The following is a 16780-nucleotide window of genomic DNA, read 5'->3' as shown; positions in this document are numbered from 1 at the left end:
ATGATTTGACCTAGATACAAAATAATTTCTAACTACTTTTACTGTCTTATTCATTCAAAACTAGGCTTAATTTTATTTAACACTAGTGGTGCTCCCCGGCTTCGCTCGGTAAATGGAAGCGAAATGAAAACCACGAAAAAATCTTCATTTGTCTTTTTATTAAATATCTTTGAATCGAAAAAATTTTATATTATTTAAAGACCGACCAATCATAAACGCCAATCAAACGACCAATCAAACCAATACAGCCAATCAGAAACGACTTTGATGACAGCCAATCAGAAACGAATTGATGCCGTTTAGGTTTTATATATATGTATGATTAATTATTATTATACAATTATTACGACACGATAACTGTAGTAACGTCAAGCACTTGAAATCCAAAAAGTATGCCATATGTAATAAACATCTAGCTAAATTAAGCCGAATAAATCAGAGTTTCGGAGAGAATTTTCGGGTTATTAACCGCAAAGAATATGTAAAAAAAACCTGAACATCATATATATAAAGACGGTTATCTGTGTGTGTGTGTGTGTGTGTCCTAACTCTCGCCGAACATAATGAACGAATCGATAAAAATCGATTAATTTATTTTTCGACGAGACGACTTTGTCGCGACTCGAACCGATCACCCCAAATAGCCTGAATATGGGTCTAAATTGAGCTAATGGTCTCGGACATCACGCCAAATCCAATTTTTCATTTCGCCTTTTTTTTTTAAACATTAATTGAAATATTCCTTCTCGCCATATAAAAATACGTAATTTTAATAATTTCATTTAGCGAGGTTTTGAACCATTTTTTTATGTATTTATTTTCAATTAAATTATAATTATAATTTAAATTATTAATATTTTGACGATATTCGAGAAAAAAATTGACTTCATTCACCGCGGGCGCCGGGAATCGAACCTCGGACCCTCCGATCCAAACGCAATGGCCCTCACGAGCTCGCGTCGCATGCCATATCCTCGCCCAGAATACGTGTTGTAAATACACATCATATGTATATGCACGTAATTTGTTATGTGTAATAATAATATTCAACGTTACGAGGTCAATGACCGTTTGTGTATAATCGGAAAATATTACATTTTGTTAACGTTAACTTTAAGAATTGAAAATTATTACAAATAAAGAATTGAAAACTATCTATGAGAGTCTACGAAAATAACGGTTCCGGTTCCGGATTTTTTTTTTTAGTTTTATGCGGGTATATAATAATTTTATACCCATGCGATGATATTTCATCGGGCTATTCACTAGTGAATATATATTTTCATATATGTATGTATGTATGTATTCTGAAATTAGAGTACTCACAATTCGATGGCCCCGAGTCAACATTTTTTTCACTGTTAAATTCTCTTTGTTTAGTCATTGAAGCGTTAAAAATCAGACGTCACAACAAAAAATAAAAACTAAAAGTAAAGGTAAACGAAACGTTTAAGCCGGACCATACAGAGCCAACGTTGAAATATTGACATGACAAATATGGTGTTGTAAAACAATCGACTTGAAAATATGGAGATGAAAACAATCCAGTGGATGATCTAAAACTGGGGAAAACTACAAAACTGTCAAAACTTCTAGCTATAATAAGCATCTATTGTCACCCATTCTTCCGATGTTTACGTACATACATAAATATGTAGATCGTTTGTTCGGAAACACTTCTGTTTGCGTATAAACGCATCAAGTGTTTACATTCCATATACATATATTCTGATTTATTTTAGAATCAATGAAACTTACGAAGAACGAAAACAAAGGAATGGGCTGAATCTGAACACGTACGGAACCACTTTCGTGTGAGTGTTTTCAGAATAAGGAAATTGTTAAAATTGGACTTAATGCGAAAATAACTTGACGTTGGCGTGTATTAAATTTGACGTTTGAGAATACGGATTGTAATTGAAAAGAACAGTATGGCATTCTGCAGGTCAAGTTATACTATATATTTTATTTTATTGTTACAATCAATATACACTCGTCATTACAGATCGCTCCAATGCGACGAGTGTACGATAACGGTCAGAAATACAATAATACATATACAATCAGAATACATAGCATATAACAATTAATCAGTACAGAAATAATAATCATAGATACATCTATGGATTATTTTTTTTTTAGATTTTTGTGTACAATTATTATTACAATTTTTATACATATAATAAACACTAAATTATAGAGATGTCTATAAATTTCAGATTGCTGTGCATAACTTTTACAAATTATACACACAGATTTTGTGACAACAGGAAATGAACTAATACCAATTTTCAGGAACCGTTTCAACAATGATCAGATAAAATTGGCAAACTCTGATAGAGAAACGATCGATTTGGAGTCACAAAATCCCCAAACCTAACCAGCAGTTTGACGAGGACTCGAACCTTCGTGGTACTAAATATATACGCTACCATTAAGCCAAACTGCTGGCTTAATGTATATGTATATATATATATATATATATATATATATATATATATATATATATATATATATATATATATATATATATATATATATATATATATATATAATACAGTGGCGTAGCCAGGATTTTGTCAAGGGGGGGGTTTGACAGGAAAAAAGGCAAGATAATTTATATAATTTATATTTAATTAATATAAAATCACAACATATAAAAATAAAGTAAAGCTAACTGCCGAAGTGTATGATGCAATCGACCGATCAATTGCGACAGGAGTGGGATATTTTGCCACCGACTGCGCTCCGCCAAGGGGGGGGGTCCAGACCCCCCCGGACCCCCCCTTCGCTACGCCACTGATATAATATATATAAATATATATATAAAACGTGTAGGAAGGTATGCATTTCATGAAATTACATCCATATACATATGTATACATGTAGGTATGTATGTATATTTTAGACCGGAGCGAAAAACGCGAATTTTGGATTTCTATCAACGGACCTACATATGTACATATGTAGTAGAAAACTCGCGTCTTATAAAGGAAACGTTAAATAACTTTAAAAATTCGCCGATTTTAAGCAATGTCCTGTGCCTCCAACTGATGTATCGCCATGAAAATGAAAAAAAAAATAGTTTTTTTAAGATTTTTTACTATTTAAAATAAATAAAGGATCAATATTCATTTATACTAGTACAGCTCAAGCTGGCAACTGCATGTAAACAAAAGTACGAAAAATATTCTTTAGTACATTTTATATGGACACATTAATATCTTCCATGTGTCCGGAACAGCAATAACCGACACGATCTATACATATTATACAGCAGTCACCGAAAAATATTAAGCAGAATCGTTTTTCTTTGACCACTGTGGAAATATTCACGCATGACGTGACGTCATATTGGCGAGTGCACCTGTACTAGTGAAAGTGTTGCCATACGCATATGAATATTTTTGGAACCGTCATATTGTGACAATATTGACTCGACGATACCACGTAAGCAATATTGCACCGTATCGTCGCGCTATGTAATGTATATGTAAGTAAAAATGTGCTAAAAACGGGCGGTGCTGTATTTTATGAATAGGAGTAGTCTGTTTCGTGCAGTGCTGTGCAAGCGGAAATACATTTCGTGCAGTGCATTGTTAAAATGCAGTGCTGGATAATTTATTAGCCAGCAGTTTGGCTTAATGGTAGCGTATATATTTAGCACCACTGCGATCGATGGTTCGACTCGTCAAACTGCTGGTTAGATTTGGGGGTTTTGTGACTCCAAATCAATCGTTTCTCTATCAGAGTTTGCCAATTTTATCTGATCATTGTTGAAACGGTTCCTGAAAATTGGTAATAGATCATTTCCTCTTGTCACAAAAATCTGTGTGTATAATTTGTAGAAATTATGCACAGAAATCTGAAATCTATAGATGTCTCTATAATTTCGTGTTTATTATGTGTATAAAAATTGTGCACAAAATCTAAAAATAATCCATAGATGCCTCTATGATTATTATTTCTTTACTTGATTAATTATTGTATTCTATGTTCATTGAACGTACTGTATAAGTTGTCTGACCGTTCTCGTACACTCGTCGCATTGGAACGATCTGTAATGACGAGTGTACATTGATTGTAATAAAAATAAAAAATAAGCGGTTTAATTGATTTGATTATGATAAGTTTTGATTGATTAACGCGAATTCAAGGTCACTGTTTGACCAGAAACTCCCATACAAAGCGCACCACGCTCAAGGCCATTTATATGGCGGAAGCGGTCTTTAAAGGAAATCATCATTGTTTTGAATATGAAAGTACATAGTTACGAGCTTCGTTAAGTTTTTATATTAAATTCTTTATTCTAAGGTCTATCGTAGGAATTCCGAAATTCATATTTGTCTGTATATACATATATATGTATGTATAATATAAATTTTATATTTTACAATGATGCCATTATGGGTTGCCCCTGGGCGACATCTGTATTTAACTCATGGTATTTAACTTGTAAATATGTTACAGGGAAATTATAAGAGCAGTGAAATTATAATTTCACTGGCGTTTCAGTGAAATTATAACCAGTTACATATTCACTGACCCCTATCAGTGAAATTATATTTTTTGACAGTTGGATGATAGTGCGTAATTATAATTTCACTGACAATAACAGTTTCAATGTATCTAATATATACTTTCGAAAGAGTCTTTGTAACTATGTAAGGTTTGGGTGGGAGAATCGAAAACAAATCAATGTTTCTATGATGACCATATCGACATCGTTGAATGCTATTTTTTTTTTCCGATTCCAATAAATTTAATAAAAAAAACAAATTAATGTTTACTATAACATACATTAACCATGTTTAAGCGATTTCTATTCCAAATACCGAGCGAAACCGGGTAAAACCACTAGTATATTATAAATTTGAAATCATATTCAAATAGTGGCTGCAGAAATACTGGGAATAAATTATTTTCAATCGAGGTCAATCCAGGGCTCAAACCCTGACACAAATTATGATGCAATTCCAGGGATTTGTTTTGTGGTTTCCCGTCACCTCGATAAAAAATCAAATAAATAATACAACAAATCATAAGATGAGGTGTTCTTTCATATTACATAATGGATACAGCTTTGAGGCTTTGCAATACTTTCATATGTACATATGTATATAAAATTATTTTAAAACATTATTAGGTACATTTTGTTAAAAATCATAGTATGTATGTATTAAAAATTTAATTAAAATCTGCAATATTTCACTAGATCAATGTAATTCGTCCAATATCCACACACATAAACGCGTACACAATCAATGTAATTTTCAGGTCAAGTTCACGTGCCACAGTTTGATAACAACCCACTCTCAATCAATCGTATTGATCAAACACAACAAGTTGGATACACAAAGGCGACGATATTTAGCGCCAATTTCGATCGGATTTATTAATCAGTTTAATGGATAGGATAGTAATGTTTGCTTTGCGTCGTTATCGAAACAATTTGTCAGCATAATAAAAGGATTACGATCGCTCATTAAAACAGCCGTGACTAATCGTAACGGAAAATTCATCATATCATCGGGAACGCACGCGGAAACTAATTTTCCAAGCAAATCGAATAAAAAATGCTCACATTTTTATAATGTATTGCAATAAATGTTGATCAAAGCGTTTGAACAATTTTTAAAATGGAAAATCTTTTAATAATTCAGGAACCACTTACGCAATAAGCGGCTGAGAGAAACGTTCAAAAGAAACTTCAGATAAAAGGAACGAATGTTATGACAGAAAGCATTTGTATGAAGCTTAATATAAGTATAATCTCCAGGGTCTTATTTTAGACGATGGGAGCATACATAAAAGCTAAATTATAATACCTCAGATTCAAAGCTCGACTAAAAGTATTCAAATAAACGTAACATCTACAATGGCGAATTTAATTTAAAAAAAATACGCAGCATAAAAGTTAAGCTTACATATTTACGCAAGATCTACTACACACTAAGGATTGCAATTTACTGTCAAATTTAATTTACCGGTAAACGGTCAATTATTTTCCCAATGCTGGTTTTTACTGGTAAAGAAATCAACTTGGTTACTTTTCCTAAAAACGTTAACCTGGATTGAACCGTTCATAATTAAAAATAAATCTCGGGTGAATAATGTCACATAAATACATTCGTAATGATTAATAATCATAATTGAAGCAACCGTCTGATCGCATTCATTACGACTGGGTTGGTCTGTGTTGCCATTCTTAAGCATGCATCAGTGTAGCCACTTCAACGAATGCATCAGTACACAAGGAGAACTGTCAAACTGAAAGGAGACTCGCTAGCCCACTGCAACTTATTACAATCAATTACCATTACTGTGCTACCTCTGTACAAAACTTCAAAACCTAATAACATAAGATAAATATGATTAGTAAGGGACGGCGGTCAGGTTGCCCGATAGCTAAAAAATGGTTCACTACAGTAAATTTCTATTTTCAACCATTTTTTTGCACTCTTGCTTTCTAGGACAATGGAGAGGTCTATTGTTATTTTATGGCGAAAACCTGACCGCACAATTTTAACGCTGAGTTTACTTTCTCGTATATCTCCTATTCATCTCGTCATTTTGAACATTTAATACTAAAAATAAGCAAATTCCAGACTACCTAATCCACAATACGCTATTTGCATCAATTTTTAATGCAATAATATGCCTATATGTACTAAATTTGCAATCAAATAATTTTTCAATTTAAAATTGGAAAATTTACTGGTTTACCAATTTACCAATAAAATTTACCAATGGCGAAATTTTGGCGATTTACCGGTGAATCGGTAAACCGATAATGCAATCCCTACTATGCACAATTAAATAAGAAAAATATTATTTGTGAGGTAATTCTCGACGGGGAAGCTGCATCAGTTACATCGAAGCAATTCACTATACCGTCCGTAAAGAAGTTTTACTTTAAAAAGTCGTTTCCGAAAGGAGTTAAAAATGAGTCGTTTAAAAATACTTCGTTGCAAAAGGTCATACTTTTGCAATAATTGGCAAAGAAACCGTACAAAAACTGAATAATTTCAATATATACATATGCAGATAAGTTTCTGAAAGCCGGCTGGAGAAAAACGTCGACGAGTTAATGCCACAAGCTTAGTCGGCTTAACCCGTTTAGTGCCCGGGCACGTGAATGTATCGACCAAATCGTGTTAGTCCACAAAACACGTCGAATGCCTTGACCCGTGAGTGCCTTCAAACCCTTTGTGGGTTAAGGTCTTCCGCTTGTCGTTTCGGTAACGACTTGAAAGAAACCTTCTGAAACGTACAATAAATATTCACCTGTAGATGGGTTCATTGTTGATTTTTCAATTAATAAAATAAAATAAAATAAAATAAAATAGTTTCATACATATGTTCATACGTACGTATGTAATATGCGATATCGATTGGATTTCGAATGTACCATTATAATATTGGTTCATTCGAATAATGAAATTTCGATCGTTTTTAAGATCCTGAGATGGATTCTCTCTCACAAAACTTGACTTGGTATAATATTAGACAAACTATAGGGCAGTGGTTCTTAACCTTTTCAGTGAGCCGCTTTCGTTTGAATCCGAAAATACATATGTTCCCGTTATAATCTTTAATTTAGAAAAATACATTTATTGCAAGATATATACTGTTTATTTACAAACACATCTGTACGTTTACATATTACATACAAAATAGAAATTCTTCTATTATTTATTTTCCCTTTATATGTATATCTCACAAATACCAAGAGCTGGCAGCAATTATCCACGTCAGTTGACTCATGCAGTTGCATGCTTATTTTCAGAGGACTGGCTTTTATGTCTTCTATAACTTGAATTATATCGTTCGATAATGGAATCTGATGGATTTTTTTTTTTGTGCTTCAGAATCTAATAAAGTTTTAGCAATTATTAATGCAAAAGGTTTTAATAATTCCTCAGCATTCGTGTGAGGCTTTTTTTCTAAGCGCACAGATATCTCACTTGATAAGACACTTCTAACAAGAGCTTTTGAATTGTTGAGCCACATAATTTTGTGATTGTATCACTGGCATCAAATCGAATCTGCACCTTCACCACCATGCACATCGTTGAAATGTTTCAACAACTTTGGTGGTTTAAGATTGGAGTTTGAAAACATCTTGGAACATATGATGCATTGAGGTCGTTGCGTACCATCGTTTTCTGTTGTACAAGTGAATCCGTAACCAACATAATCGTCTTTCCACTGGCGTTTTTTTACATGGCGGGGTTTACTACTGTCAATTAAATAATAATTCGAAAGAAAGTATAAAATCATAATATATTATTCAAAATTTGGCGAGAAAAATTCTTACGTTTGTGTGATCAATATATCCTATTCGGGCTTTAATCACTGAACAGGTAACGTTTGCAATCGAACTTTCGTGTGTGTACACATGCTAGTCTCAAGAAGTTTTTTGCTATACTGCCACTGTAAAAACAATTGTAAACAGTATACCAGTGGAGACGAGGGTGTGCAAATTCTGAGGAAACTGTTATTATTTGCGAGAAATGAGGAGAGAGCTTGAGCGCGATATCCTTCCATAAATGATATTATTTTAGTTATAGCTACCCGAGCGCTTTCGTCACTTCTTGGAAATGAAAAAAATTGGCTGATGTCATCGAAAATTACAATAGTTTTCAAATATCACAAAACAAAATTTATGTTGTTAGAAACGCCTCCCACACCCCCTGATATGCCTTCTCGCACCCCCGGTTAAGAACCACTGATCTAGAGCTTGAATCCTATTGGTGGCCGGAGCTTTCAAATGCACGATTCCAATTGGTGAGAATATTTTAGCTGATCAATAAAAAAAATCGCTTATTTTTCTACCTACAACCAAGTTAATCGAGATGGAGATAATTCAATATATTATTTAATTACATTTTTTTAATCGCTCTGTGGTTGATTTTTTTACAAGCTTTTTATCAGTTATTGAGCATTGAGTGAATTTTTTGTTATATTACTGTATATTATATGTATGTATGTACACATGTACGAGTAGGTATACATACATTATACATATGTTACAATCGAAGTGTATTACCAGGAAAATTTATATTCGAATACAAAATTATCATTAAAAAATTCATACAGTCTAATTTATACCTTTGCAAGTATATTATGATGAGTATAAGTTATACACAAACTTTTAGGGAGGAGTATGTTGCGAGTTCTAAATGTTTTTTTATAATATTCAAGGTTGCAAGGTCAATGATCGAGTGTTGTTTATAATTGGGAATAAATAAGAGGGGGTGAAATAGGCGAGATATGTATATGTCCGTTTCTAGTGCCAGTAATTAATTATATATTAGCTTTGGCAGTTAAAATTTTCAAACAGATTGCATTAGGATTCAACAATGCGTTAATATTACTATTATGAATTATGGAAAAGAGTTTCATATTAAGATAACCCTTAGAATGTGTTAAAAAGAAAAATGAGATTTTTCGACTCAAATTAATAAAGTCATGTAACGTTTTCCAGAACAGCAATACTGTCAATAAATTACATTAAAATCAAGTTGTATTGAAAGCCTGGATATATGGGTTCTGTGAATCGTATTCAAAAAATGTATGAAAGAAACGGTATACGGCGAAGAATGGAATACATATTCATATGAAATAACCACGTGGGATAGATGAAACTTATTTTAACTAGTCAAAATATATAACTGGGAATATAAACTTTGACTGTAGCATATACATACAATCCGAAAGGTATGTGTGTATGTGCTAATTTTATAAAAAATAATACAAATGATTTCAACAATAATTTTTTGATCTCTTGAATTAGTCATATGTATACGTCTCTCATTATATTATGCAAAAATAGCAATAATAATACATATTATGTATATAATTTTCTAAATTTGTTTTTAAATATTCCAGAAAAAATCAATGAAAATGTGTTGTTCAAAATACTACTCAAATGAGTCAGATAATAATTGAAGAACTGTCTTTGTCCTGTTATATCTATAATAGTATTGAAATAGAAAATTCTACCTGTAACACCTGTAAATTTAATATTTTGTATGTACATACATACATATATTAAAAAACATGTTTTTTAAAGTAATCTCCAACAAAATGTTGAAAGATTGTTGAACAGATTGCTTTCTGTATTAAGATTGATTGCACAGTGACATATTAATCGACAATATCTTCTATTGGCATTCGCTCAATTGATCCAATTGACATCAGATATAATGTTTAAAAGTGACTTGAAGCATTCCAAATGCCAATTTAATTTATTGTGAATGGTTACAGATGAATAACAGTAATTGATTAATAAAATAAATAGATAGCAGATGCCAAAATATATCAAAAAGACACAGTCAAAGTAGTTAAATGCCAGCACACGTATAATGGAAACATCATAATGTAGATGAAAGATGTGTATATGATTTGTGTCCGCTAAATATAGGGAATAATATTATTTTGAATATTCATTTTACATATGTGTGTATATCTATATGTACATAGACGTGTCTCAGCAATTTGAATATTTATTTTAAAAATTAAATAAGCTCTTTTTCAAAGATTAATGTATGGAAATTACACATTTTCAGAACTTAAATTTTTGTATTAAAAAATTAAATGAATACCAATGATAGTAAATCAAATAAATTTGAAAAATGTGCATTTTTAAGTATGTATGTAAAATAAATCAATATGAATTCTAATTTTTTAAATATATGCAAAATATGTGCGTATCAATACATTTTTTTTGCGTTTGAAACTCGGCTATACTTTTTGAACGTTTTAATTGTTTAGTGAGATACAAAAGACGTGTATTCTAAAAATGTAAATTTATTTCTCGTTCCATTCATAAATGTTGTGAACGAAGGAAATACAACAACCTCAAAATAAAGAAGAGTGCGGAGTACAATCCACTATATACAAAGAGCTAGTTTACTTTAAGCCTTTTCAGTCGCTATGTCAATAGCACTTCACCGCTACCACAGCTAATTTAAGCAAAATGAATCTTAACAACCTCTAAAAATTACAATGCTACTTGTCAAATATAACACAATCATATCAAAAATATAACAAAACATATAATAAACAAATACAAGAACAATTAATTTAACTAATTTTATATGGAGAAACAAACTTTTCGCCTATAAAACTGAAAGTGCATTCTTTGGAACAGTGTCAAATATCTGTTGTTTTTTACATGTGGAAATGCTATTTTTAATTCAATTAAACACAAAGACAGTATCATTATAATTATTAAATTAGTTACTTTTATTGAAATTATTGGACAAATTGTGAATTTTACATACAACTATTGAACAGTGAGCTTTTGTACACACAAAGCTTTCTGTCATTGTAAAAAACCATCTGAAAAAATAGTTCATTTCAGTGTCCCTTTTTTGAAAGAATCGTTGACGAAAGAGTGACGAGCTTAAAAATAAAACATAGAAAATTAAATAGACAGTACCTGAAGCGGCTGAAGCTTGGGAAGCAGTCTAACGACTGAAAGCCTTCTCTCTGAATATAACCTGACAGCCATCGGCCGTAGACAATACACTAACTGTCATTTAGCGGATAAAGATCACATTGCTCCCTTATTAACAGCATAAAAAATATATAAATGAAAAACCTTATTTTGACTCATTGTTATTTATGAAAAATTTAGAATATTACATTTGTTATGAGATATAATTTAGCAAGAAAAACTATATTTATTTAAATTTTCAAATAAAAAATTAAAAAGATTCACAAGATGATAAAAAATAAATTTAATTTTAATGGTGGATAATCTTCTGATATATAATCGTAATTTAAGTCTCATAGGATTGCCAAATTTCGATTAAACATAAAAATACATTTAAATAACGCACAGAAGTTTTAAATGTTTAACCCTTTTTAAATAAATTGGTCGAAAATTTAGCTGGGTAAAATAGGGTTTTTGGAATCCTTTATTAAAACATGGTTTTAGGTTGGCGTCTTAGATGTATAAAGTGTGCCAAGTTTCTAATAATTAGCACATGTAATAATTGTATTATTAATCAAATATTGAAGAGCGCACAATCGTAAAGTATATTTATTAGACGTCATTAGAGTTATTAGCAGTGGCGGCTCATCTATATGGGCTGTTGAGCTACAGCCCTCCCAGAACGGTACAAATGTATGCTATTGTGACGGCTCGCTATACGACATGGTCGAGTTTGGTCACCTTCCTGCGAGTGGGGACCAACTCGATTGTGTTCAGTAGCTACCTCACTCTGCCTTCAGCTGTCATAAATAAAGTACGTGCATCAACATGCCAGTCGTCTCATTCGTTCATCCCCCATACTATTTTTGCCGTCCAAATGGGCTGCACGGCTGCAGACCTCCCAGTATAGCATGCTATATGCATGTTATTTTTATCTGCATTTGATCACCGGTATGGTCAATAAGCTATTACATCCCAATTAATCTCTGCAGCCCCCCCTCTATGAATTATCACGAGCCACCACTGGTTATTAGACGTCAAATATCTTTGTGTCTTTATAATTCTGCATTTTTATACTTCATCTGGTGTCATTGCCATCATGACTTTGTTATTTCACTGCTATTTTCTGCGTGTTATAAAGTATGAATTTTTAAATAAAGGACGATAACTCAACAAAGTGTCAAAATATTGAATGATTGTGAGTAATACAAAGCTGCTAAATTAAAACCATATAATAGTAAATAATCCTTAAACTTTATTTCATCGATATATTTAGTGTTGCTTTAAAAATATCGATTTTAGTCATACGATTTGCTGTTCTTCTATTTAACTTTTTACCCCGATAATTCGAAATAATGTTTTTTTTTTCAGTTGGTGTTACAAAATGGCCGTATAGTGGTTGCTTGAGAGCGCGTTGACACTTGACAGCGCACAGTGACAGTTCGCCACTTGGAGGTTATGTCGGCCGACACGCGCCAGCAGGAGCAGAAGCTCCGGCATCAGGAGCTTCAACTCCCGCAGAAGAAATACTATCGTCAGCGAGCACATTCCAATCCTATCGCTGACCATTGTCTCGAATAGTAACAAATTTTTGAATTTATCAATTGGAATTTGTATAATATAATTTTTGAGGTCCTACAAATGTTATCTGAATCATTTCAGACATATATTTTTATTTATTACAGCCCCGCTAGACCCGAGGATTATGACTGGTCCGAATTGTATCCAGAAATATGCAAAAGGGATGAAGAAAATCCACGAAGAAGAGTTGAGTTTGCCGATGTCGGATGTGGATATGGAGGACTTTTAGGTTCATATAATAAATTCGTTAATTTCTTTTGGCGTATACAACTTTTGCGTTTAAATGAATAGTTTTTAATATATTTGATTGAGATATTTCTATGTACATATATATTAAGTTTGTCTGTATAAAGTTTCTCAGAAAAATCTACTATAATAATCTCTTTCGCATTTTCATTTTCAGTTACTCTGTCACCAATGTTTCCAAATACCTTGATGCTTGGGATGGAAATTAGAGTCAAAGTTTCTGATTATGTTAATGATCGAATATTAGCACTGCGATCACAAAATCCTGGACAATATGAAAACATTGCAATACTTAGAACAAATGCTATGAAGTATTTACCAAACTTTTTTTTCAAAGGACAAGTAAAGTTTTTTTTTATGTAATTTTAAATTTAACATAAATATTATATATTAGTGTTTTTACCCGGCTTCGCTCGGTATTTGTAATATAAACTGCTTAAGCATAGCCAATCAAATAGTCAACATTTTATTAAATTCATTTCAAAGTTTTATTTTATTGAAATTTATTTGAATATTCATTTGTTTTTCTACGAACCAAAACAATAGACATATATATTAGAAAATTGATAATTTGGTTTTTATTTTTTACAGCTCAAAAAAATGTTCTTTTTATATCCAGATCCACATTTTAAAAAAGCCAAACATAAATGGAGAATTATCAATAAATGGCTGTTAGCTGAATATGCGTACATTTTAGCTGTCGGTGTGAGTATCAATTTTTGATTTTGTTTATTATTTAAGTATATAGAGAATTTTCATAGTTATCCATACTTTTTTAGGCTATAGTTTATACAATAACGGATGTAAAAGATTTGCATGAGTGGATGGTGACACATTTTGAAGAACATGATCTTTTTGAAAGAATTTCTGAAGATGATTTGGTTAGTATTATACATATATGCTTACAAATTGTTTTGGTTTTTCACATTTTAACAATATATTTTGAAACTTTCAGAAATCTGATCCAGTTGTTGATAAATTGCATGAGAGTACTGAAGAAGGTCAAAAAGTTTCTCGGAATAATGGGGAAAAATTTCTTGCTGTGTTTAGAAGAATTGAATACAAATCGTTACAATGAAATCCAATATGATAAATAATTTTTTTTTATGATGTCTGCATATATTTTATCATTCAAGCATATTTGTTTCATTAACCCCTATGCGATACCTTTATTCCCATATGTACATATTATATATTCCATTGAATCGTTTTCAAATTTTCATGTATTGAATCATTGACGTTTCATGTCAATTATAATTCGCTATAAGAGCAATGCGTGGATGATGATTGTATGCTGTTCACAGAAAGAGCGGTGCAGTGAAGCGATCCACCCACGGTTTACCCTTTAATTATAAGTCATAAATTAGCTAAATGTTCGATATAACGCGATAGTGTCTCAGACGTGACAAAATTTAGTGCCCTTCAAGCAGCAGTGGCCTCTCTGGGTGGGACTCGCTGTGGCTTTGAATGCCTCACCCCGTCACATGTAAAGCTCACTTCAGGGTTGTCACATACTTATGTTTAAAAAAATCACACTTTTAGCTCAATTTCAATAAATTAAAATTATCAATCGAAATATATGCAGATTTAAGAAATAAATAGATTAAATTGTTATTAGTTTTTGTTATTTGTTAGCTGTTTGAATTATGTAAATATTTTTTTTCATTATAGTATTGATACTTACTATTTAAATGATCAGTTTACGAAAGAAAAAGTGGACCTTGAATGGATATTGGGGATGTATCTTATGAACAATCGTGCATATGTATGTATAGTGAGATGTTTTGATAGATGAGCAAATGCCAAAAGTCTGAAGCATCCCTCTTTTGTCGATATTTTATGCACTAAAAAAAGGTTGCAGGTAGTTAAGTATGTCATTCTTAGGATGTATAACGGTAAACATTCTATTTCATTGTATTGTAGCGGCTCTACAACATAGTCGAGTTTGGGTCGCCATCCTATGAGCCGAGACTGATTTGAAAATGTTAGTGGCCATTACTTTACTTCTTTACGGTCGTCACATTAAATAGTCGTGCATTAAGCTCATAGTATTTTTAAATTAAATAGGGATATTTTTGGTTCGGTGATTACTAGTCAAATGTGAACCAGTCACAGGACAACCGGTCGCTCTAGATCGGTCACACGTGATCACCCGTCACCCTAAAACTGGTCACACCCAAAAATTAAAAATTGGTCGAATTTCGAGTTATGTGAATCGAAGAAGGTGAAAATTGTTTCATTCAACTATCAAGAGACGAGTTCGGTTAAAATTGTACAGCAATTGAATTAAGCAGCTCAAAAAACGATAAAACAAATAATAACAACCAGATCAAATATTGTTAAGTCCCAATCTGTAAGAGAAGAAGATCGAGGTTTTGAACATATTTATTTATTTAAGTTTGGACCATTGTGGTATTACACGAGTCCCTAATGTGCCATAATGGTCGAAAAAATACAGAGAGATGAGAAAAATAAAAATATATACATATATACACAGACAAAAAAAATTCGGATGTGACCACCCCATGACTTAATCTATGTATTTGAGGAATATAAGAAAGTCACAAAACAAAATTTTATATTGAACCGTACAGACTAATTCACACATACCGGCAGCATTATGAAATACTAATAGCTATAACTAGTGAGCGGACCGGAAGCGTGCCGTTCATTGTTAATTGTTCGTGGTGCTTTGTTAAAGGTTCGCATAACCTTTTTTTTGCACTCTAGCTTTGTAAAAAGACCCAAAACGCCCTGATTCCTGGAAAAAGCACGCTCCCTATCCGCCCTTAAGCTATAACGGTTCGGTGATTACTGGTCACAAATTCACTAAAATCTTTAAAACGGAACATTTGGCAGCCGAAAAGTCCATACTAACGATAACTATCATACTAACGAGAACTTGAGTGCCAAATATTGCGTATTTGCGATTTTTATGGCAAAAATTGTCTTTGTGACCACCGCAATGTGACTAATAATCCAATTAACAGCTATAACAGAATTTTTGATACAAATTGAGCGCAAATGTATGGAAACTTGCACAAGACAAAAGTTCTACTTCCGGTCATCGGCTTTTGTTCAATTTTTTTTATTACTTAAAATCACTATGTGTTATATATAATAAATATTAAGAAGATTAAAATAATTTAAAAGGTCAAAATAAAATAATGAAATATTGTTTTAAAAAAAATACTACTTCCGGTTTACGAATTCTGACCAAAACCTAATCAACTCTAAGTTAGTACATAAATAATACAAATATACATTTTCAGCTTGATACATTAAGAGTAAAACGTATTTTAAATCGACAAAATCGAGGTTTCGTATTCTCCTATTTTCCCCTCCAAATCTGGACCAATTTCATCATCGGTATGAGAAAGATATTTTCTGTGTAACTATGCGCGTATTTTTTTTTAAATCGACCGTTAAATAAGCACGCTGTACTCTTTTCGTGGGTGTAAAAAAAAGAGGCGATTTTATAGATGTTTGGAGGCTCCTAGCTCCTAT

The 16780-nt window shown here is 32.1% G+C and overlaps 1 protein-coding gene across 3 annotated transcripts in view; it reads left to right on the top strand.

Moving 5' to 3' along the window:
* Window positions 1-15772, top strand: part of LOC143919840 (tRNA (guanine-N(7)-)-methyltransferase) — a 28150-nt gene extending 12378 nt beyond the window's left edge. For 2 of the 3 annotated variants that reach the window (XM_077442397.1, XM_077442389.1), the window contains exons 2-7: window positions 12818-13026; window positions 13132-13256; window positions 13431-13615; window positions 13865-13978; window positions 14053-14154; window positions 14229-15772. In XM_077442397.1, coding sequence (XP_077298523.1) covers window positions 12905-13026; window positions 13132-13256; window positions 13431-13615; window positions 13865-13978; window positions 14053-14154; window positions 14229-14351 — 771 coding nt within the window. In that variant the 5' untranslated portion in view covers window positions 12818-12904 and the 3' untranslated portion in view covers window positions 14352-15772. Of the gene's footprint in view, window positions 1-12654; window positions 12684-12817; window positions 13027-13131; window positions 13257-13430; window positions 13616-13864; window positions 13979-14052; window positions 14155-14228 lie in introns of those variants that run through there. The other variant, XM_077442405.1, reaches the window with a different exon arrangement.
* Window positions 15773-16780: the final 1008 nt, after the last annotated feature.

Source organism: Arctopsyche grandis, chromosome 1 (assembly GCF_051622035.1).
Source record: "Arctopsyche grandis isolate Sample6627 chromosome 1, ASM5162203v2, whole genome shotgun sequence".
Classification (NCBI taxonomy): Eukaryota; Metazoa; Arthropoda; class Insecta; order Trichoptera; family Hydropsychidae; genus Arctopsyche; species Arctopsyche grandis.
Note: the sequence above shows the minus strand (reverse complement) of the source record. Positions and strands in the feature narration are given on the sequence as shown.